Source organism: Temnothorax nylanderi, unplaced genomic scaffold, assembly GCF_030848795.1.
Source record: "Temnothorax nylanderi isolate EJ_2023f unplaced genomic scaffold, tnyl_v1.0 TNYL_tig0275_pilon, whole genome shotgun sequence".
Taxonomy (NCBI): domain Eukaryota; kingdom Metazoa; phylum Arthropoda; class Insecta; order Hymenoptera; family Formicidae; genus Temnothorax; species Temnothorax nylanderi.
In genome coordinates, this window is record NW_027249337.1 from 229,612 (window position 1) to 253,861 (window position 24,250).

The 24,250-nt window shown below is 34.7% G+C and overlaps 5 protein-coding genes across 7 annotated transcripts; 3 read left to right on the forward strand and 2 right to left on the reverse strand.

Annotated features, from left to right (window-relative positions):
* Positions 1-203: 203 nt before the first annotated feature.
* On the forward strand, positions 204-1,538 carry Hint1 (histidine triad nucleotide binding protein 1). Its single transcript, XM_071719006.1, has 2 exons — positions 204-531; positions 1,099-1,538. Exons 1-2 carry the CDS (start codon positions 322-324, stop codon positions 1,366-1,368), a joined length of 480 nt encoding a protein of 159 aa, XP_071575107.1. The 5' UTR covers positions 204-321; the 3' UTR covers positions 1,369-1,538.
* Dhfr (dihydrofolate reductase) lies at positions 1,484-4,780 on the reverse strand. Of its 3 annotated transcripts, none has more exons than XM_071719002.1 (6): positions 4,502-4,780; positions 2,637-2,757; positions 2,410-2,565; positions 2,219-2,336; positions 1,847-1,956; positions 1,484-1,767 (listed from the first exon to the last, which is right to left on the reverse strand). In XM_071719002.1, the coding sequence occupies exons 1-6, from the start codon at positions 4,536-4,538 to the stop codon at positions 1,692-1,694; spliced, it is 618 nt and encodes a 205-aa protein (XP_071575103.1). In that variant the 5' UTR covers positions 4,539-4,780; the 3' UTR covers positions 1,484-1,691. The 3 variants fall into 3 exon arrangements, with proteins under 3 accessions (XP_071575103.1, XP_071575106.1, XP_071575104.1); XM_071719005.1 differs by lacking the exon at positions 4,502-4,780 and adding an exon at positions 3,408-3,788; XM_071719003.1 differs by lacking the exon at positions 4,502-4,780 and adding an exon at positions 3,306-3,788.
* Positions 4,781-4,788: 8 nt separating this feature from the next.
* Positions 4,789-6,164, forward strand: LOC139780385 (translation machinery-associated protein 7 homolog). Its single transcript, XM_071719007.1, has 2 exons — positions 4,789-5,223; positions 5,784-6,164. The coding sequence occupies exon 2, from the start codon at positions 5,785-5,787 to the stop codon at positions 5,977-5,979; it is 195 nt and encodes a 64-aa protein (XP_071575108.1). The 5' UTR covers positions 4,789-5,223; position 5,784; the 3' UTR covers positions 5,980-6,164.
* Positions 6,165-9,982: 3,818 nt separating this feature from the next.
* On the forward strand, positions 9,983-13,723 carry Spg7 (SPG7 matrix AAA peptidase subunit, paraplegin). Its single transcript, XM_071719009.1, has 9 exons — positions 9,983-10,364; positions 10,887-11,171; positions 11,262-11,493; positions 11,575-11,889; positions 12,012-12,180; positions 12,251-12,603; positions 12,682-13,178; positions 13,256-13,381; positions 13,467-13,723. The coding sequence occupies exons 1-9, from the start codon at positions 10,191-10,193 to the stop codon at positions 13,629-13,631; spliced, it is 2,316 nt and encodes a 771-aa protein (XP_071575110.1). The 5' UTR covers positions 9,983-10,190; the 3' UTR covers positions 13,632-13,723.
* A 131-nt stretch (positions 13,724-13,854) lies between these two features.
* Positions 13,855-20,236, reverse strand: Nbr (exonuclease mut-7 homolog). Its single transcript, XM_071719008.1, has 13 exons — positions 19,754-20,236; positions 19,525-19,665; positions 18,903-19,093; positions 18,604-18,842; positions 18,340-18,521; positions 18,049-18,237; positions 17,785-17,982; positions 17,539-17,688; positions 17,073-17,351; positions 16,829-16,977; positions 15,551-16,375; positions 15,292-15,482; positions 13,855-15,183 (listed from the first exon to the last, which is right to left on the reverse strand). Exons 1-13 carry the CDS (start codon positions 19,854-19,856, stop codon positions 14,826-14,828), a joined length of 3,195 nt encoding a protein of 1,064 aa, XP_071575109.1. The 5' UTR covers positions 19,857-20,236; the 3' UTR covers positions 13,855-14,825.
* Positions 20,237-24,250: the final 4,014 nt, after the last annotated feature.

The window sequence follows — 24,250 nt, forward strand, 5'->3', positions numbered from 1 at the left end:
CTCTGGCCTGTAAGTCTGTAATCTCCCCGTGATATATTCATCTGTAAACTTGCCGACTTTTTACAATGTAAAGAAATGTGGAAAGCGATCTGTTGAAAAAGGAAAAAGCGTGCGTTTAGTTGGTTCTCAGCAGTAGTCTGGATTTGAAACTCGCGCCTCGAGATCTCGATCGTGGCTGCATGGACGCGAACGTCGCGACCTTCGGACCATAATAAAATGGAATCCAGATTCCAGATAAAGTAAATAAGGCATCGAAACGTAAACGCGAAGCTGACGATACGCACGTTACTGACTGTCGTAGTCGCGACAGCGATTTTCGACATGAGATTGCTATCGAACGTCATCGCAAATGCGTGCAAACATCTGGCAGTTGGTGGCAACCTGCCGGTCTGCACCGTGGAATCCGCCAGTTACAGAAAAATGGCGACGGAGGTGGAGAAGGCGCAGGCCGCCGCACCGGAAGGTGACACGATATTTGGGAAAATAATACGTAAAGAAATCCCATGTAACTTCATTTACGAGGACAGCCAGGTAAGCAGTAGCATAGCACACGAAGATTACGTCCTTTCTGTCGAATTACGTGACAAATCCGACTTACCGGCGTCATTCGGACGCTTGCATTTAAGCTTTTTATCGAAAATATCAAACGTTATTCAGGTGCGATATTGCTTGTTTTGATACAAAAAGTGTGGCTAAAGCGAGCGATGCAAACATGGTCTTAAGCATTAAAGTTAATTTATATCATATGTCATCTAGTCGTAGTCGCAAAGTATCGCATTTACTTATGTATGCAGCAAAAATTCTGTCCAATTATCTAAAATGATTTGCTATTATTCTGTCTATAATTATTACATAATCACACTTGCTCGAGTCTACCGAGTTGTCATAGTAAAGATGTTGACTTGTTATGTTAGAAAAATTATAGATTGAAATATTATCATAGATATTATATATAAACTATTTTTTTTTATATATTGGTAATCGCTTAATGAACGACGATAAATTTCGTTTAAATAACACATTTTTATTTAATAAAAATTATATTCAATTATTTTTATTTAATAGAGCGCTGATATTAAGATGTTTTATGATTTACAGTGTGTTGCGTTTGATGATGTAAGTCCTCAAGCACCCGTGCACTTTCTGGTAATTCCACGAAAGCCGATTCCGCAGCTCTCGAAAGCTCAAGATGAGGACGAACCTTTGCTCGGTCACCTAATGAACGTCGCTCATAAAGTTGCGAAGCAAAAAGGTTTGACGAATGGATTTCGCTTAGTTGTCAACGATGGAAAACACGGTGCGCAGTCTGTGTACCATCTGCATCTGCATGTTCTTGGTGGTCGGCAGTTACAGTGGCCACCCGGCTAAAGTGTTATACATTTGAACATAAATTTGATTTCCATTATGAAGTCTTTATCTTCTGTTATAAAGTGTCGATAAAAGTAAAAATATATGATTAAAGGATATTGCATAATAAAATATGTATTATTATCAAATAATATGTATTTATTATGTATTTATACATATATTAGAGAGAATATGATAGACAATATCATTAATATTATAATGTTTCTCGCGATATCCTATTTTTACAGGTGCAAAAGATATGTTTATAAAAACGGCCTCATTTATTTATAGTTTTAATGATGACGGTACATCTGTAGTTCTGCTGTTTATCTTCTTTCTGCTGTTTATCTTCTTTCATACACTTCATATACAAATTCAATTCCATTTTCTTCCTGTGTACCTTGTGGTACCGCTGGATCCCTGGAATTATTATTAGCTATTGGAAGACGGCGACATGAATGTGAAACATAAAACCCAACAGAGAAATATTAATACTTACTCAATTGACACGAAGTCATTCGGAATAAGGGGAAAGAACGTATCGCATTCAAATTTTTTCTTTATACGCGTCAGGTACAATCGTCCAAAGTGTGGAGATTCCATAGCGCTCTAATATAAAATTATACAAAAATTGTTATATCTAATTTAAATTTATATTGCTAATATTTACGCCTTCATTACCGTATTAGATTTGTGTTCTTTTAGTCGCGCTTTCTGTACTTTCTTAAAATTATTTCTCTTTCCTCTGTCCTTGAGTCGCGAGTACTCGTTTTAAGTTAAATGTAGAAAAGATTTATAGCATCGCATTTTTAAAAAGGACAGACCTATTTTTTTCAAAATGTACATTACGTTAATTCATTGTACAAAGTACCTTGTACACGCTACTTCCTCCTATTACCCATATCCTTTCTACTTGATTCTGCATTTCTGAAATCACGTCAAGAGCGTGTGGTATACTCTTGCACGCTATCGCCTCGTCTCCGCAATCCCTAAAATTGATATACGATCTCTTATCTTCTAAAGAATTAAAATTTTTTCTTATCTCATTTCACCTATAATTACAATGATTGCGAAGTCAACACCATGTTTATGCGGTTCTTCAAAGGTCGATACTTCCCGGGGATGCACTCCCACGTGCGCCGGCCCATAAGTACGACGTTCCTTTTATTTTTGTCCTTTGTGTCAGTCGTCATGCGCGTGAAGAACGCCATTTCCGTCCTACGTACGAATCACCTGGTTTAAATGTTTCTTCGAGCTCAGTCACGTATATAATTTATTAACAATCTTACTTTAAACGCCAAGGTAAATCGCCATTTGCTCCAATGCCCATATTTTCGCATGCTGCAGCGATTAGCTCCAATTTAGGTGGCATATTGAGATACACTCTCGAGTAAATCCGGTGCAACAGTCCTGGACCATGCGATGATATCATTAAATTCCGTTTATTTAAAAAATCATAATGGCAAAAAAGGTTTTATCTGCAGTTTTGTTACTCCATTAAAGTAAAGTTTTTAATTTAGTATAGGAAAAAAACGCGAAATATTAATGTTGATTTTTCAATGTAATTACGAGTTTAAAAAAGCGACAATCACTCAGATGTATCAGATACGATTACAAATCATAACATAGTCGCTTTAATTTATATCTTATCAAGCAATCAAGAAAATTACAATTCCTTTCACTTTGTCAATGCCAATGACAAAACTGCTATAACTCGAAGAGTCCTCTTAAAAATTTGCTTGAAAAAGTATAAGCTTTATCTCTCTAATTATATTATAATAACTATAAAAGAATTTATAAATTGTATTTAGCAATCATATATTTTGAGGCATGAGCCTTAAAATTTATGATTTTTCAGAAAAATTAGCATATTTTTACTTCTATTCTTAATTTTCTATCAGATATTTTCTCAGTTATACTAAAAATCCGTTTGGTTTTTACAGAAGATGTTGACATACACAAATACTTTTTACACAATTCCTATTATTATGTTTTGTAATCAAGATTCTATAGTTCACTAGTATGAGATTCTTAAATAGACTAATAATCATGTTAGTTACGTGAACGAAAGGTCTAAATTGCTTCAAATTGATCGCCACGTATTAAATTTTTCAGTAGTCTTCTCAAGTCAACTTATTTGCTTGCTCTAACACCACTCTACTGATTACCGCGAAGCAAACTAACTAGCAAACACTAACGGTCGAGCGAGTTGAGCCATTCATTCGAATATCTTTCCCCCACCATTCTGTTTTGTAATTCTTAAAGGAAACGCTCCCATAAAAACGCCCGATATTTTTAGTCATTCTTTTTGATAGACTTCTTTACTTCTTGAAAAACGTAAGAAGAAGAAAGAAAAACCTTTCACGTGTGATGTATGTATGCATATAATAAAAAAGATATAGGAGAGAAACTTTTAAACTATGGGACCATATGGGACTTAGGTTTCCTATAATGACATCAATGCTACCAACGCTCGAACTTCTGGACAAAACGGAAGAGTAGAGAATATATTAATATCGATCTCAATAATACCTAAATAGCCAACTCGGTTGGATGCACTAGTGCGCACTGATGCACATTAAAGTACACAAATTGACGTAAAGATGTTTATATAAATATACATATAAACGGATTAAACTGTAAAATCCTCAATACAATCCTTTACTGTGCTGTTTGGTAAAATATGTATTGGGCATTTTATCAGTCGAGATATTTGCATTTCACTTTTAGATTAGATTAAAAGTACAACGGCTTTAATATCCACCAGCGCACTAATGCCGTTCAACTAAATTCGCTATAACTTTTGCATTTTTATACTAGAACTACTAAGGGGGTCAAAATGATCCGTTTGACATTTTTAAATAATTTATTACTAATTATAATTTTTAAAACATCTTGATTTCTGAAATTTTGCCTGACTTTTATTAAAATTATCTATAGATAATTAATTTTTTTAATTTTTCTCTTTTTCTTTTTTAAGATATTTCTTCGGAAGAAATAAATATAGTTTAATCTCCGATAGTTCTAGTGTTAATTCAGAGACATGGATATCAATCAAATGTGACGAAAAAAGGACTTGCTCCCAAGTTCAAACTGCTTCGATCGAATTCGCTGTTATAAAAAATAATACCTATTAAATATGTATACAACTTACGTGCACGTCCACCGCTAACAATAAGATTGAACAGCATTGTATTGAATCCTCCAATTTCAAATAAGACTTTTATACGTTACAAACCGCGTATCGCAATTAGACGAATCTTCGGGTTTTTTCGAACAATCCGATGTTATTTATACATATAAATCCACAAGGCATCGTACGTAGGCCTGTTCTTTACAATTATGATACATTTCCTGGAATTAAAATGAAAGACGCGTGCAAAGCTTGCTTTAGACGAAGTATATAGTTTGCATCATGATGCACTAAGTACTTAATTGCATATCATGAGTTTGCATCAGATTTCAGGACAGAATTCCATTTACAATTTGATGTGCCATGTATTTTATGCATTTGCACATGTATGTACGTACATTTTAACATATCTGTATGTGCATTCTTCAGACGTTTTGTAGTCTACGACAAGTAGAAATCCAACCTGAATTCTGATTAGATAAAAAGATAAAAGAGGAAAGAATAGAAAAATACGTATGTATGTATGTACAGAAGATTTAGCTACAAGGAACAGACCTGAGGTCGCCGAGCTTCAGAATTCACGACCCGCGGCAGCACAATCTGTACGATCAGCTTGAGAAAAATTCGTCCTACCGCGTAAACATCGGTAAACATTTGTCAACCTTCACCCGGAACGAATTTCCGAATCTACCGTCTATCGTTTGTACCTTGCAATCCAGTTTGGAAATTTAGTACAACTGCAAGTAAGTCGAGGACTCGAATACTGATGGAATTCCGTAGTCATAAGAGAGGTATTCGCGTAGTATATGCGCGTGTTGCTCTCTCTGTGAATATATCGCATCTATAATTTTGAAGTATCCTCTACACATTGGATAACTTAATTGTGGATTTAATTTTGTGTTAATATTATAATTAATATTATAGCTTATTATAGAATAATTTTTATTTGAACTCTTTTGTGATTTGATTGCTTCCCGTTTCGACAGAGGTTATATCGATTTAATGTTTGTTGTTAGAGTTATTTTTTTGTACCATTTCTAAAAGATAACACTGCTCAACAAAAAAAATGCACACGAACGAGAATAATCGTTTCTTATGGCTTTTTAGATGTTGAATATAATTCCGTTTGCTAAATTGCTCTATCACATCATAATTTTGAGAAAATTGCAGTTGACAAACAGGATCGTATTCAGCGTTCAATGAGCTATTATAAGAAATGATTATTCTCGTTCTTGTGATAAAAAAAAATAATTTTTTTAAACAGTGTAATTAGACACGTGTGATTAATTTTTGTGTACTTTAGAATGTCTGGCCGGGACGGAGGTAAGAAGAAGCCCTTGAAGGCACCGAAGAAGGATTCCAAGGTTTTAGATGAAGAGGACGTAGCGTTTAAGCAAAAACAAAAGGAAGCGCAGAAAGCACTGGCTGAAGCAGCAAAGAAAGCCAGTCAGAAGGGTCCTCTGGTCACTGGTGGTATAAAAAAATCTGGGAAAAAATGATCGTAGTAACGAATGAGATACGTGATCTGTGCCCATAAATGTTCCGATTGTATCTATGATTTTGGACTTGATCCGTTGTTACACCAGACTGCAATTTTTTTTTTACGACAATCCTTTATTTCGAGAGATGCTTAAAACTTGTAAATATTATGTATATGGTCTCCATTAAATTTTTATAGCATTAACCACGAGTCTTATATAATTGCGTTTATTAAATGACAGATTTTACATGTTTTTCGTCAAGAACGTTGATTTATGAAGAGCAAAACGATAAAGAACATAAAAATCTTAGAATTTATCAATCTTGTACGATACACTCAGAACATAATTAAATCAGTTGAGATTAAACTATTGCTTCTGTTTAACATTATTAATAAAAATATATAAATATAATTATGCCGAACTTTCTGATTTTCATAATTATGACAAATTTCAGATAACGAAAATCAAGAGTTTTATCAGATAACGATTATTGTTATAGTATCTTGAATACACTTGTTAGATGATGCATTTGAAGTTACCAGTTTTGACAACACTGGCAAGTGGTTGTCACCAGGGTTGCCAGGTTTTAGATACATCAATGCCAGTCTTGACAACCGAATGCGTCACATTGCGCCAAAACGTTGAAAACGTTTAAAATGCATATATTACAGGACAGATTTTATCCCAAAAAGATTTTAACCATAAATATTCTATTATTCTGTGTATTTCTATTATGTTATCTAAAAAAAAAACTGAATAAAGTTTAGTTAAGTCAGGTAGTAGTATTATAGTTAATTCGATATTTTTCAACTGAACGGAATAATGCGAATATGTGCGGGAAAAAGAGGACGAAAGGTTTTACTGGACGAGAAATTTGATTTCCCTATAAAAGTATACAATTATTTTATTTTTATATAAACCTTAAAAAAATACTATATTATATTGCACTGCATGAAAAATTATAATAGAATAGTTTTTATTCTATGTCAAGAGAAAATATAAAAGAAAACTGAACTATAAAACACATTTATTATAGTGCATTCAAACGTTTGTTTTTTTCCAATAAACTATAGAATTATTTACAATAAGAATATGTTACAATAAGAATATGTTTCATTCTAACTTATTATTGCATTATAATGTGTTCAGAAATTCGTCGCTAAGATACAAAACATGTTCTTATTTTGACGTCATTAATCGCTCTATAAAGCCGTGTACACGATACTAGAAGTCGGTCCGAGTCCTCGGTCCGAGAAAAAGTTACTAGAACTCGAATCGTGTACACAGGCAACTTGGATGAATTTCTCGAATAGAAATCTCGTACAGAAAAATGCATCCTGTCCCATTTTTCAGTACAAGTTATCGATTCAATTCCATGTTGCCAACGTTATTACTTTATAAATAGCTAGTCAATGATGGTCAATGTAACGTTGGACAACGGAAATGTATAGGGTTGTGTGGGGTGATGTGCAACATGGGGTGATGTGCAACGTTTCCGATTCCTGGTCTGCATGTCGACATTTGACAGAACCGCATACTGCCATCTGTTTGTGTTGACAGTACCTTGTTTTAGATAAATAACTCGCGAGATAGCACGCACGGCCCAGGCTCCTGGTTCATACTGCTGTACGAAAAGCGAGTTAAATTTCTCGAGCTGAATGTAATTTTTGCTTTTCACATTCATAGTGATTTCGTGAATTGGTTTTAGTCATCTTATAGGTAAATATTTTTATATTGTTAGTTTTTCAAGTACTTTTGATAATCCAAAGCGATTTTGTGATTTTCTTACATTGTGTTGGTGTCACGCCAGTCCGCGCAAAATAGCGTGTTTGGGGTGATGTGCAACATGATGTGATGTGTCGACATGCAAGGTCGCAACTATTTTACTTGTGACAACTGCGATTCAGATGATGAAAAATAAAGTTTTTTGCGTTTTTCCTTTCATTATATTAATTTTTAAGCGATAAATAAATAAGAAATTAAATAAAAAATGATTTTTTTTTTTTTCAGGTCGATTACAACACAGTGAAATTTTTTGTTCACCAGATTTCGATTAATTTGTATTTAAGAAGCCCAAATTTAACATTTAAGTCGATTGATGTCGATATTCATGCATTTTTTACCTTAATTTTACCTGTGTTGCACATCACCCCAAGAAAATTTGAAAATGCTAAAACAGACGTTTTTGAAAACTCGAAAAATTTTTAGGAAAAATTTAAAATTTTGAAAATCTAATCACGCAGAATTTTAGTATTTTCCTTCCTCTACATTATACAGCCATGATATATTCAAGAATTTGATTTTTGGATATGTTTTCCGAGCAACGAGAGAAAGTGTTGCACATCACCCCACATAACCCTATAACTTTCATAAATCTTTGATAAATAGAGAAAAGAGAATTATATATATATATATATAATATATATATATATATATATATATATATATATATAGCACGCACGGCCCAGGCTCATACTCAGCTCTCGACCACCTCAACAAAGTTAGCCCCCCCAAGTGGATCATTGATATTTTTTTTTTACCAATCGTTTGGTGGTTGATTGGTAGTATTTGGTACCGTATTCAAAACGTTTGGTAGTTTCTCGTTTTTTTAGGAAATCGAAAACAAATTTTTGATCTTCTTTTAGCCCCCCCACTTTGACTGTGGTAATATTTTTTTTTTTTGAATCGATTGGCGATTGATTGGCAGTGTTTGGTACCGCATTGAAACCTTTTGGTAGTTTCGCGTTTTAAAAAGAAAGAATTAATTGTCAACAAATTTTTAACCTTTTTTAGCGCCTCCACTTTGACTGTAGGGAATTTTAAATTCTTTTTTACCAATCGTTTAGTGGTTGATTGGTAATGTTAAGAGCTGTAAGTTATTGAAAATTTTATTGTAACATTCCAGTTACGTATAGTGACGATTGCACACGATTGTGGGCATTCAGGAGCGCAACCGCTATGTACGTGTCCGGGTTGCGGCTGATCTTACTGATTAAAACAAGCATAAGTTTAATGAGATTCGTTAATTAATTTGGCTAAAATTTGGGAAAAACCGTTTCTAAGCAGCTTTGCAAGCCTGAAAAGCTGCTTAGAAACGGTTTTTCCCAAATTTTAGCCAAATTAATTAACGAATCTCATTAAACTTATGCTCGTTTTAATCAGTATAAGATCAGCCGCAACCCGGTACATAGCCGGATTTTCCATTTTGGCTCTTAAAAAATTTATAATAAATAAAATACGGACTCGCAGCTAAGCAACCCGACAGAGGTCGGTAGTGTTACTCCTGTCGACCCTTAATTAATTTTTATTAGAATAGAGTTGTTTTCCAAATAATAAAAATTATATCGACACTTTATCCAAATGATTCCGGAGCGATTGGATTAAAAACAAACTTTTTTAGACACTTATTTCTGCTAACTATACGCTTAATTGATTTTAATTAATTGTGATTATTGTATGGTTTTCCAAACTCTAAAAAGTTTTTTCCAAATATCTCCAAATGATTTCCAAACGATTGGATAAGATAATTTTCAATAATTTTTAATTTGTTTGCCAACTATACGTCGGTGTACACAAGGCAAGATATCCGACTATCCGCTGCACTTCTGAACTAGTGCAACATAGCTAACAAAACAAATATATTTTCTTTCATTCTAACTTATTGCACTAGTTCAGAAGTGCAGCGAAAACGAACAGAGGCTTGATTCTTGAAATCATTCGCAAGAGAACCGTATGCGCAAATGTTGTTCTTACAGAAAAGTTGCAAGTCGATTGGCTGTCGCATAGCTTTTAACCAATCAACTTGCAACGTTTCTGTAAGAGCAGAATTTTCGTATACGTTTCTCTTGCGAATGAAATCAAGAATCGAGCCCCAGCCTAATGCTGGGTCTACAATGCGAGTCGCAAAGTCGTGAGTCGCAAGAATTGACCAATCACAGTCGAATTTGAGGAGAATAATCGACTGTGATTGGTCAATTCTTGCGACTCACGACTTTGCGACTCGCATTGTAGACCGGAGACCCAGCATAAATTGTGTATTGAGTATCACCACAAATTGCTACGCTACGTAGAGAACAAACAGATATATTTAATGTCAATTTTGCTAGAAATAATGTTTCAGTATATATTTTCCATACTGGGGCAGAAAATTTAGCTAGAGAACAAAGCTCTCATGACACAAGGCGAAAATTGGCGAAAATCTATTCGTGACTGCTTTTGAAGTTTGAACCATGCAGAACCTAACCAAGTGTCCGAAACGATATTACATGGCGCCAAGCCGGATATTCAATTTTCCATCGCAAAATATTTATCTCCCGAAGGAAAAACCTATTTTCAACGTTAAACACTTCAGTTACGCGCATAATAATGGAGCTCACAGGTTATCTCTTCCCATGTCTTATCACGCAAGTATCAACATGTTTTGTGATACAAGTATCAACATCTTTTATACCAATTTCTATTTATATTTCACACTTATTTAGCTAATTGATTTTCAATTTGTGACAACTGGATACAATTTTTATATAGATATAACATTGATATCTTTGACAGGAAAGAAATGTCATTAAGTATATCCCTAGACAGCGAGATCTGTTTTCAACAGATTTTGCAAGGCATCTGCTATGAATTTTTTTGGCACAATGCCAGCGAAAATAAAATCTAGTATAATAAATTGACTGCAAATATCGAATCTATCATTTTGTAACCATTTAAATGATATATTTTATTTAAATGATAGATTCTGTTTGCAATCTGTTGGCAATATGTTGCGAGATTACATCAGCAAGTTCTGTGCTGGCAGAACATAAATCAATATCAATCTGTATTCTGTCAATTAATATTCTATTCGAATCAGTTTGCAAACTGATACTACTAACATGTAGAATGTTAGAATACTACTAACATTTTGCGGGATTTGTTTTTAGGCTTACAAGAAGATTCGCAAAGAATTACATGCCGTACAATCAGCATTATTGTGCAGCGGCAAATTCAGCTTTTATCCAAGATTTGATAGTATCAGATATTTTAATACTACATGTAGTAACGCCAATGAACAATCGCCAAAGAAATCAGGCTCAGAAAATCCAGACAAGAAGCCTGATGAAAATGAGGATATGAAATCAGTTTTTACTAAGCTCTCCTTATGGTTTATGGTATTATACTTTGTCTTAATTGTATTGAAACACCAGATGGGAATGTCAAATGCAGAAGTAAGTTTTTATTAATCATCATTTATCGTAGGAATTATTTTTAAAAGTATAAATACTACCGTTAAGATATGACATATTATGTTTGAATAGCTCGCTGCTTCTATTTCCTGGAATGAATTTGTATATGACATGTTAAGTAAAGGGGAGGTCGAGGCAATTATTGTAAATCCTACTATTGAGCGTGTTATAATTGTTGTGCACGATGGTGCCATTATTAAAGGAAAGAGAAGCCCATACAAGAGATATCACATGGCTGTTCCAAGCATTGAGAATTTTGAAGAGAAACTGAGGAAGGTGGAAAAGAATCTTGGCATAAAAGCTGGTAAATAAATCGCTTGCGATGCATTAACAAACATCACGCGCCAGATTACGATAATTGAAGTATTTGTCTGAAATATTTTAGGCCAAGGAGTACAAGTGATTTACGAAAGGAAGATAGAATACATAGCGAGTATTATAAGATTTGCACTTTTTGCGCTGATAGCTATCGCTGCTTTTAGTTTTGTGAGAAAACGTTTTTCCTTCAAACCTTTCGAGATCATTTCGCAAATGAAACAGGCGAAATTTACTCTAGTCGAACCGTTGGTGGGAAAGGGTAAAGGTGTACGTTTTGCGGATGTAGCTGGACTGAAAGAGGCTAAGATAGAAGTGATGGAATTTGTCGATTATCTGAAAAAACCAGAACGTTACAAAATGCTGGGCGCTAAAATACCACAAGGTATTTGCTGACATTGCACTTATATATGTATATAAACATATATATATAAATAGAAAATTATTAGCGTTTCTATTAAGTTGATGCCACAAAATTAGATCTTAAAAATACAATCCTATTTTTAGGCGTTTTACTCCTGGGACCTCCTGGATGCGGTAAAACATTACTGGCTAAAGCTGTGGCGACTGAAGCGAGCGTTCCTTTCCTGTCTATGAACGGTTCTGAGTTTATTGAAGTATTCGGTGGTTTAGGTGCTGCTCGAGTTAGAGATTTATTCAAAGAAGCTAAAAAGAGGTTTGTCTGCTCTATTGGTTCTCTAAATTTATCTTAATGATATTTTAATATTTACTTTAATTTCTTATAGAGCACCAAGTATTATATATATCGATGAAATTGACGCGATTGGCAAAAAACGTTCAGAGAGCTCGCTCGGGGTATCTGACCGTGAATCGGAACGAACGTTAAATCAACTTTTAGTAGAAATGGACGGAATGATATCAAAAGAAAACGTTATTATACTGGCCTCGACGAACAGGGCAGACGTATTGGATAAGGCGTTATTGAGACCCGGCAGATTCGATCGGCACATTTTAATCGATTTTCCCACGGTAGAGGAGAGACAACAAATCTTCGAGACTCACCTTAAAAAAATATCTTTACAAAACAAACCTTCGAAATATTCGGGATACTTGGCTTATCTTACACCTGGTTTTAGTGGTATTGCATTATCTATAAAAAGAGCAATGCTTCAAAGGTATTATCATTTCAGCTATCACACAAGCATGATGTTTTCAGGTGCTGACATAGCAAACGTTTGCAACGAAGCCGCGCTACATGCTGCAAGGGATAAGAAGAAACAAGTAGACAGCAGCGATCTTACATATGCGATCGACAGAACGATTGGTGGCTTGACAAAGAGAAATAATCCGTTAACGCCGTCCACAAAACGTGTCGTCGCCTATCACGAAGCCGGTCACGCGTTAGTGGGATGGCTGTTGGAGCATACCGATGCCTTGCTCAAAGTAACGATAGTGCCACGAACTAACTTGAAACTGGGATTCGCGCAATACACGCAATCTGATCAGAAGCTCTACAGTAATGAGCAACTTTTCGAACGCATGTGTATGACGTTAGGTGGTCGTGTCTCGGAACATGTGACGTTCAATAAAATTTCAACGGGCGCCGAAAACGATTTGAAGACTGTGACAAAAATGGCGTATCACCAGGTCCAACAATTCGGAATGAGTCCAGCTGTGGGTTTAATTTCTTTCGAAGAAGAGCATACCAGCACGGTATGAGATAATGTTACCGCGAACTCTCCTGTTCATTGTACCTTAGAACGTAATGTCTAATTTCTTTTCTCTTGTAGAAAACTAAGAAGCTGTATAGCAAAAAGTTAGCTAATTTAATGGACGCCGAAGTAAGAAGAATAATAGGGGAAGCATATGCACAAACTCGACAATTGCTTTTGGATAACAAAGACAAATTAGATACGGTATGTATACATTTCTTACACATATATTTATAATTAAACAATACTGTGCGAATTTACGTATATAAAATATTTTTATTGAGCACAGCTTGCGGAGGCTCTATTAAAAAAGGAAACATTATCGTATGACGATGTAGAAAAATTAATTGGACCGCCGCCATATGGAAAGAAGCGACTTGTAGAACCAGGAGAATTTGAAAATTCTGGTCCAACTAGAGAATCCCCGTCGGTAGACAGGGAATTGGCAGAATAAAACGTATATTTTTTGTAGATATTTATATTCTGTATAAAGAAATATTAGGATGATAAAATATATTAAATATATTTAAAAAATTTGTTGGTAAATTCGAGATTTATAAAATACTTTCTTTCCTGTTATACATATGTACATATTTTTATTTTATTTATAACATATTATCGTCTCAATACTATGTTTACCAAATTCAAATTGCGGTAATTAAATAAAACCACAGAAATGGAAGAATCATATTTTTATTTCAATATTTATGTAGAAATAAATTTTGCTACAACATAGATAGTGGAAAATATAGGAAATGTAGATTTAAAAAACTGTTAAATCTAAAAATGCCTCGTGTGGTTATTAGCATTTCTTTTTCATTACTTTTTTTTAATAAAAAATAGATACACGTATTTTTCTCTTTAAATATATGTATGCATATAATATGTATAAATAACTAAGATATATTTTATGGAAAATCAAATGTCTTGTACTCTAATGGGCATTTTTGTTCTTTGTTATAAATTTGAGCGAAACAATTAGAATATGAATATGCAGCGGAGTAGATACTTTTATAAAGTACTTGCATTCGATTCGCTCTTATATAAGAAATATATGTCAAATATGTAGTCGTGTAACAGAAGTTGCATCTTAGGATATTTGTACGTGGTTCTTATTAATCTTATTAAATAATCTATATCTCGGAAATCATCATCTTATTTAAAGATTAAACAGGAGGATTAGAAATCTAAATACTGAAAAACTACTTAGATTATTTAACAACTTATACTAAAACAGTAACTATTAGCAGTAATCATTAAAGTAATTATTTAAAAAAAGCTCTATGGCATCATAATCATAATACGGAGTAATCGATATGACCAATTTTGTCAGAATAAAATTCAGGTTATATTAGTTTATGACATCATTATATGGCATACACAGCTAAGCTAAGCAAAACAGAATATAATATTATACTTTAAAAATGTAAGGAAGAACGGTAACGACACGACTACGTCTATGTCACAAGTATTATTATGGCCAGATGTCTTGAATAAGCGTGACAATATTGCATATTTATCATTGGCATCATAATTTGTAGGAACAATTAGCATGCACTCGAAATTTCAAACTAAGGACAATTTTGATTTTGTTTGTGCTTTGCCAGTCCCTCAAGCACACACCTTTTATCACATTCAATATTAATACTTATTGTTTAACAATTAAATCTTTGATAACGCCATTAAGTGCTCGCTCCAAGTGCGAGCCGTCCCAATAAATCTTCCCACAATGCTCGCAGATATAAAAGGTCTGTACATTCTTCAATACGTTCAGTGGGACTTTATCGATTTGTATCCGCATGTGATATCTGGTTGTACACGCGTCAACGTCAAGAGTATCCATGGACAAACGCCATGTACGATGTTCGCTGTTTGTAAAATAATTATTTGGATTCCGAACAATTTCGAAATCATCGTTCGAATCGGAGTCAATATCGGCTTCTAATGTCTTGTCCACTCGATTAGGCAATACTCGATAATTGTTTTTCCTTATAATTTTCACAAAGCTGGATCAAATAAAAATTGTTTTTATTACATGAAATTGAAAAAAAAAGAGGGAAGACATATGTATGCACATACGTATCTAGATAAAAATATAAATTAATTCAATTCACCTTTGCATAAGATCGTCCATTAGCTTCTTCGGAACTTTCACGAATTCATCGCAATTACATATTTGGCATCGGCTGAAAATATCATTCTGCGTTATTACAACACCAAAGTGATGTAAAACCTCACGTAGTTGGTTGTCGGGTGTGTCGGCAATTATCCTATAGCAATTCTCCAGCGGTAGATACTGCTTAAACTAACGTGACAGAGATTATTAAAATAAGATCTATATTGACCGTTGATACGTTGTAAAACGGATCTTACTCTTTCGTAACTTTTGTTACGCGTTAATAGTATCCTGTTCTCGCGCATCGCCAGTCTAGCAGAATCGTCTCCTCCTTGATCAAATAATACGTGTATGCAATCTATGCCACACATGCGTAACTTGCTGCTTAAACCACCCAACATTGAGTCGCACACAACGCGCCATGTATGCGCAGGAATTGGATCCAAATTCCGTCGTTGTACGGGTTCAGGTCTACTCGCATTATTCTGTCTAGTTTGAATATTTCGTCTACCCTGAATATCCTCCCATTTACTCTGTTTATCATATCTATTATAATTGTCGCGTCTACTTTGATTACCGCGATTACTCTGGGTATCATGTCTATTATAATTCTCATAATTATCGTATCTCCTCTGGTTGTCGTATCTTCCATCATTGGCTGTTTGATTCATTTTGGCATTCGCATATCTATTCTGATTATAATTATCGTGATTATATTTTCTTTGGTCATCGTGTCTTCCATCGTTAACTACTCGGATTACTCCACTATGCGCAGTTCTGTCACGATTATAATTATCATGATTCTCATCATATCTTCTTTGGTCATTGTGTCTTCCATCATTAACTACTCGGAATACTCCATTATGCGCACTTCTATCATGATTATCATGGTTATCATATCTTCTCTGGTTATTATGTCGACTGTCATTAGCTAGATCACGGTGTACAGATCTACCCTGATCATTCTGTTTATTGTGATACCCATGTTTGGCCATAGGTCTATGTGTTGTTCCATACTTGGGCGAAGCTCCTGCGTTCATGCGATAATTCTCATTATCTTTATTAGGCATTGTTGGATATTTCTGTAAAACGGTTAGTAATGAACTTAGTAGTGAGTAGTGTTCATAAGGAATATAATTAAATCAATATAACATGTTTTATAAAAAAAAAATCATTTATTTTTAATATAAAAAAGATAAAAAAACATACTACATAAATTTAAATTAGTCAATTATTCTGTAATTTTAAAGGGTAATACAACAAAAGAAGAACTAAAAATGGCTCAGGATTTTTTGATTCAATTTTTGATAAGTAATATCGCTGTATAAATAGTGGGCGCGAATTAAGTGACACCCTGTATATGTAATACTTAACTATAAAAATAACGTTTTTCTCATAACAAATAAAGATAATATTTTCATCAGAGATTATACAGAATATTTTTCCACTCGTCATTAAATAGAAAAAAATTGCCACTTCTTTACTAAAGTATTGTTATATTATACTTTTACGTATCAATTTGTTGCAATTTATACCTTCTGTGGAAACTTATTTACATTCGTCTTTGTATGTGCGTGCGGAATATACTGTATTTCAGCACAAATATCTTCAAATGGTATGTCCATATCTGCTGAATAATCTGCTAATACATTGTATATCTCCAACAAACAATACGCATCTAGTGCTGCCATATATAACAGATACACATATACGTATAGCAATGGGAAAAAATTATATTAAATAATATTGTATTAAACACACAGAAAAGCGATTACTAACCAGCATATATTATTTGACTTTCTCGCAAAGGTCTCAGCTCCCAATTCGAAAATTGATCAGACTTATCAAGTCTTTGTCCGAAACACAATTCTACAAGTTTACTCAAGCTTTTGTTTGTAAAATTTGGATCGCCTTTGTATGGGAAAATAAAATTGTACTCCTCTACTAATTTTCTCCATAAAACCATCAGGTCAAGATATCCTTGGCCATGTGTTTTAATGGACGACAAGGCTGGTAAACTATTACGTATTACAGTCATATCTTGTGCTACTCCAAATCCTGTATATAATACATATAATAATATGCAATAGTCTCAATATCATAACATTTGTGTTATTCTCATATCATAAAATGACTGAATAATTGTCTATTTCCAAGATAAATATCCAAGTAAAATACAACATGTACATATTGCACATAATTAAAATAATACAGACGACTATTTTAGATAATTGAAACCACATACCAATCTTGACGATGTCTTTATTTCCGAATAATATAAGACCAAGCTCATTCCAGAGTTCTGGTAATTTATTGCCAATAGTAGTTACGTCCAAAATATAGACGTTATCTTCAGTAGCTACTTGCATAAGTGCCAGCTCAGGTTGTTTAGTTCCTGATGAAATATAAACGTTTTACATTTAAAGTATATTATATATTATAAGTTGTTTTATATAGCTTCTTTATATTCAACTTTCGATTGTGTGATTACCAAAGCTAGGTTTCCACTCCAAGTCAATTCCAACCATATTAACATCTCTTAATCCATTATCGAGGAACTCTTCAAATAACCGTCCATCGTCTACTAACTTCACATTTTCTCTTGGTAATTTTAAAATATGATAATTTACATTATCTTCATTTGGTTCCCGGGTTTTTCCTCTACTCGTAGAAGCGCCCTCGTTTACCACTGCAAACTATAATAGTATGGGTATTCCTCAAGATGCAAATGTAAAAATATAGATAAAAGCATTACTTTGTGCACTTTGTTCCTCTATATGCACGATAGCCCATGGCCATTCATCTTTAGGTATTTCATATTCTCTTGCCCAGTATAAACCTTCTTGTTCATCATTAGTGTTAACTAACATGGTGAGCAACTCCGTTTGTAATTTAACATCATTCCCTATTGCTTCTCTCACCATCTCTCTCCAACTGGCAATATCTGTACGTAATAAAAGCAATTAAATAGAAAATGTAATTTCCATTTCCAAGTAAGAGAATCGCTGGTCTTTCCAAATAATAATATAGAAAAATGGATATTTACTTAAGCTACCATCCACATATCGTTTATGTATAAGGAATTGCAACGCTCCTTCGTTTCGTTTTGTGTTTAAGTGGGGACATACATCGGGCGATAAGTTATACTGTTTTATTAGACGTGCAATAAGCTTTGTTATCGGACGAACTTGTGTCAATGATATCTTAACGTCTGGTATATCATTTGTACTGAAAGGATTCAGTTTAGTGAAAAAAATTGCTCTAACAATTGATTTAGGTGCTTAATAAAAATAAACATATTGCCACTTACTAAATAAATTGTTCCAAGATAATCTGCACGTTTTGCCCTGGTGCTATTAAGTTGTCCAAATAAGTTGTCAACGCTTTTTGAACCTCCGGGCAGCCCGTTAAAAATTCATCAACTATTTGCAATTTATTCTGTAGTATAAGCGGTAGTAACAATATTTTCGGATCTATAAAATGACTTTGCAATTGTAATATGGCTGCATATTGTGCAGCTTCTTTATATTCTTTCTCTTGTATCATATCCTAAAAAAATATGTGTATAAGTACCTACAAAATAGATTTATTATATCTCTGGCAACCTACTTTTATTGTTTGTAAGAATATGTCTTTATGCTCCACAAAGTCATATATGGCAGATATTTTCTTTATTAGTAGCATCTGTTTCATGTGTTTCTGTCTCACTAATTTAAACGCTGCTAGTTTCAAGTCAGGAACAAGAAATTCCTTGTATCCTTCTTTTCTCTCTTCTATCCAATTTGCAAACTCCTCTATCACTGTAACGCAATCGAAGTTAGCAAGAAGTCTAAATTTCTCTTCAAGAAAATATCGCTATCTCTTTTATACAATATAACCTCTCAAAACATTGTTACAGCAATTATTACAGAAAATAACTTTTGTAAATTATCAATATTAAGGAACACGCCTCTTTAACTTTGACATGTATTGTAGAAATAAAAATGCCAACTTATTTTGGTTTACTTTAACTAACTTATGTGTGTTTTCTAAATATATTTGTCAAAGTTATTAAAGAGGTACACCCCTTAACATAAATAATTACATAATTTTTCTTCTGTTATGTAAATCAATAAATTACAAAAATTATAATTGTTATACATATATTATATATTTCAAGGTTATATAAATTATATACTGCAAGTATATAAATTACGTATTGGAAAAGCTATAAAATAGTTAAAAGATAAACCTGCAAACGCAAGTGACTTGCTGTTCGTCATGTGATCAAAATCGGATACGTTGACAAGAATTCTCAACGTGCTGAGATACGGATTTGGTGCCGTCTCGAAGTAATCCGTCAATGTCTTACTGACACCGTCGCATTTTTTCCCTGCGATTTATACGAATATGCACGTTTAATGCTAGGCGATCGCGATGACGAAAACGTACGGGGGGAAAAAATTGAATCAAATGCTTACACAGCGCCCACATTCGATGCAGGGTATCGAGCCACATCTTCGTGGCCTCGTCTATGGAAGAGAAAAACAACAAATCCATATCGGCGTCTTGACGGCGGCTCATCACTTTGGGAATTCTCGGTTTTCTCGGTGAGTTTGAATTTTGTCGGCCAATACGTGCGCTGTCAAGAATATCGCGGATTCGGTTAGTCTCACTTTAGAAATACTTGAAAAAAATCGACGACGACCGAGAGAACGATGGAAGAACACGGATACCCGCGATGAAACAACGGAATGACAAAGGGTGGTAGGTGGTATTCATTTGACGCCACGTCACAATATCGACGAGAAAAAAACGTTGAGGAAAACGTTGATCGGGACTTCACCGACCCATCCCGTGCTCGTGCCCTGTCGTATCCTCTGAAGTTTGCGCCACTTTATGCGCCGAGAAAGGCATGAATTAGGAATGTTCAGTGTAAAACTCGGGGCAGATGGCGCCATGGCGTTCTGTCCTGTCATGGCGGCGTCACTAACACTAACTCAATATACATGTGTGTGTTGGTGTATCTGTGAGCACATCCGTGAGATATAAGGTCTGTTTTCTGTTGCTGCACTGCTGAACTAGTACAGAACTAGTGTACTAGAGTGCACTAGTTCAGCAGTGCAGCAACAGAAAACAGACCTTATATCTCACGGATGTGCTCACAGATACACCAACACACACATGTATATTGAGTTAGTGTTAGTGACGCCGCCATGACAGGACAGAACGCCATGGCGCCATCTGCCCCGAGTTTTACACTGAACATTCCTAATTACACGGTAACAATAGATCGCGGAATACGGAGCAACGGAGGAACGCTCCGTTTTTTGACCCATGTTTGTCTTTGGCTGCATTCCGATATGTCAGCAACTGTCAGTACTGAAAATCTATAGTATACGTGACGTAAAATATACAATAGAATAATATAAATTTTTAGTACTGACAGTGAATATCGGAATGCTTTGACTATAGTCACTCACACTCATAGCGACCGGTGCTTGAAGTTTTCCACTGGATCAACCAATCCGAAGGTTAGGTTATGAATTGGTCAATTAGGCCCGGCGCACAATAGAGAAAATAATAGGAATAAATATTAAACATTAGGATATATATAAATATAAGAATATTTTTGTAATAAATACTAAATATCAGATACGGAAATATAGGAATACTCTTATATTTATATCTTATATCTTATATTTTATTTGGTAATTATTTAGTTTAGGCCTCACCTCAAATATCGATGAAATTATGCTCAATCGACGCGTTTTTGCACGAAACGAAAGAATCTGGCAGAAAAAAGTGTCGCCCTGCCTCGCGACACGAGATATTAAGGTGATGCTGGAGCCGTCTGTATAACCGACAAAATTACCATTTTCTATGTTATCGACTACATCTGTCCTTGTATAGACAAAAGATATAGACAAGGATAGCACGCTACATTGCACGCATACATACGCACGATACACATCGACATCATACTTTTATATTACGCTTCCAAATCTTGATTTGGGGGGTTTATCGATGTTTTTATTGTTGTGCAATTCAGGGGAACTTGTTTTCGCGTTCGTACCAATGGTATATCTCTTATATGAAATACATCTTGTGACGACCCAGGTAGCATTAATGTCTAAAAGACATCATAAAGATGTCTTTAAGATGCCAGAAATCTTAAAGATGTCCTTATGATGTCTTTTAGACATTAATTGCTACCTGGGGAGCTGACAGCTCGCCGCAACTCGAGACGCCATATTGGGATAAAAGTAGGATAAGGAAATCTGTACTTTCGTAATTTTTTCTCGTTTTCTATATAAAATCGGAGTTCCCCTGAATCATTAAAGTATGTACTGCAATTCTGGAGAAGGATTTTTAATTCTGTCAAATTAATACGACGCTACGTGCCGACAAAAAATGCCGGTAAAACAGACGGATCCAGCATCACCTTAAACGTTAAAGTTGACAGAAATCAGGTTATGATTCCTGTCATACCGACAAGATATCGCAACACTGAACATGTCCTGACTCCTGCGGCCACATGCGCATGCTCAGTGGCCGCACGCGCATGCAAAAGTGCGCCAGTTTTAAATATGATGACTGGTCAATCGTGCGGAATAACCAAGCGTCTTGATTCAAGCAGTTAAGGTGCGATTTCACGATGACGCTCGACGCTGGATTCGAGCGTCAAACAGCGCCAAAAAGCTAAACTGTGTTTAGCTTTGACACTCGACTCTCATTTCAGCCAATCCAGTGGTTATAGGTTATATTTCGCGTCCCTCTGAATCTATCACGTGACCAGATTTGACGCTCGACGCTGGATTCGAGCGTCAAATCTGGTCACGTGAGGGTGCCATTACATGGAGCGCGGAAACGCGGAAAGAAAGTAACTAGATTCCGCGTTTCCGTCGCTTCTTTCTATCCCATTTGAGCGGAACAGCGGAGCTTCACGGCTATAGGGCACTTATGCATTAGCGCTTGTTCTACCGAATAGTTTATAACAATTAAATCACTTTTCCAATTTCACGGAGAACTGTCCACAATATTCTAAGCGGGATAGAATATATTATAAAAATACATAACCTATCTGAGGTATCTGAGTGCAACAGTACAGAGAAAAAGAACGAACATTTGACGCGCTCGTTCCGCAAGTTTATTTCTCCTTATATTACATGGAGCACAATTTGCGCGGAAAAGCGGAACAATATGGTGATAACTAGACATTTATATTCCTTTATTAAATGTGTGTTGACTTAATTCATTGCAATTTGTATTAGTATGCTTATCTTTTCAGTTTATTTATTGAATACAAGCATTTTAATCAATAAATACCGCTAAACATTCTTATTTTATAATTCCCTATTCCGCTTTTCCGCGCAAATTGTGCTCCATGTAATATAAGGCTGGGGTCCCATGGAGCGGATTACGCGGAAGCGGAACGAGCGTATCACCAATCACGGCATCATTCTGATAGAACCCTTTCAAAGATTCCGTCGAAACGGTCCCGTGATTGGTGATACGCTCGTTCCGCTTCCGCGTAATCCGCTCCATGGGACCCCAGCCTTAGGCAATCAAATGAACGGAACGGATCGACGGAAATCTAGTAAATTTTGTCTTCCGCGCTTCCGCGTTTCCGCGTTTCCGCGCTCCATGTAATGGCACCCTGATAGATTTCTTAATTTCCGCGTCGAGTGAAAAAAGCTAAACTGTGTTTAGCTTTGACGCTCGACGCTCATTTCAGTCAATCCAGTGGTTATTTCAGTCAATCCAGTGGTTAGGTTATATTCCGCGTCCCTCTGAATCTATCACGTGACCAGATTTGACGCTCGAATTCAGCGTCGTTTGTAGCTTTGACACTAACGCTAATTTCGTTTGTAGTTTTATCCATTTGCAAAAACAAAAATTTTTTAAAAATCACTCTTCCCCAAAATTTAGATATTTGAAATTCGTTCGCGCCATGTGTTTTACAATCGTTTGTAGTTGTTTGTAGTAACAATAATTTCGTTTGTAGTTTTATCCATTTCGAAATAACGAAAAATTTTAAAAATCACTTACTCAAAATTGAGATATTGAAATTCGCTCGCGCCATGTGTTTTAGAATCGTTTGTAGTTGTTTGTAGTAACAACAATATCGTTTGTAGTTGAATAATTTAAAAGTGCCATGTATTTGTAATAAACAAATTACGTATCTTTGTCAATTTTAAAGATATCTCGAATCCGTTTGCGCCATGTTTTTTAGAATCGTTTGTAGTTGTTTGTAGTAACAATAATTTCGTTTGTAGTTTTATCCATTTTGCAAAACAAAAATTTTTTAAAAATCACTTCCCCAAAATTTAGATATTTGAAATTCGCTTGCGCCATGTTTTTTAGAATCGTTTGTAGTTGTTTGTAGTAACAATAATTTCGTTTGTAGTTTTATCCATTTTGCAAAACAAAAATTTTAAAAATCACTCTTCCCCAAAATTTAGATATTGAAATTCGTTCGCGCCATGTGTTTTACAATCGTTTGTAGTTGTTTGTAGTAACAATAATTTCGTTTGTAGTTTTATCCATTTCGAAATAACGAAAAATTTTAAAAATCACTCTTACTCAAAATTGAGATATTTGAAATTCGCTCGCGCCATGTGTTTTAGAATCGTTTGTAGTTGTTTGTAGTAACAACAATATCGTTTGTAGTTGAATAATTTAAAAGTTGCAATGTATTTGTAATAAACAAATTACGTATCTTTGTCAATTTTAAAGATATCTCGAATCCGCTTGTCAGACAACTACAAACGATTCTAAAACACATGGCGCAAGCGGATTCGAGATATCTTTAAAATTGACAAAGATACGTAATTTGTTTATTACAAATACATGGCAACTTTTAAATTATTCAACTACAAACGATATTGTTGTTACTACAAACAACTACAAACGATTCTAAAACACATGGCGCGAGCGAATTTCAAATATCTCAATTTTGAGTAAGAGTGATTTTT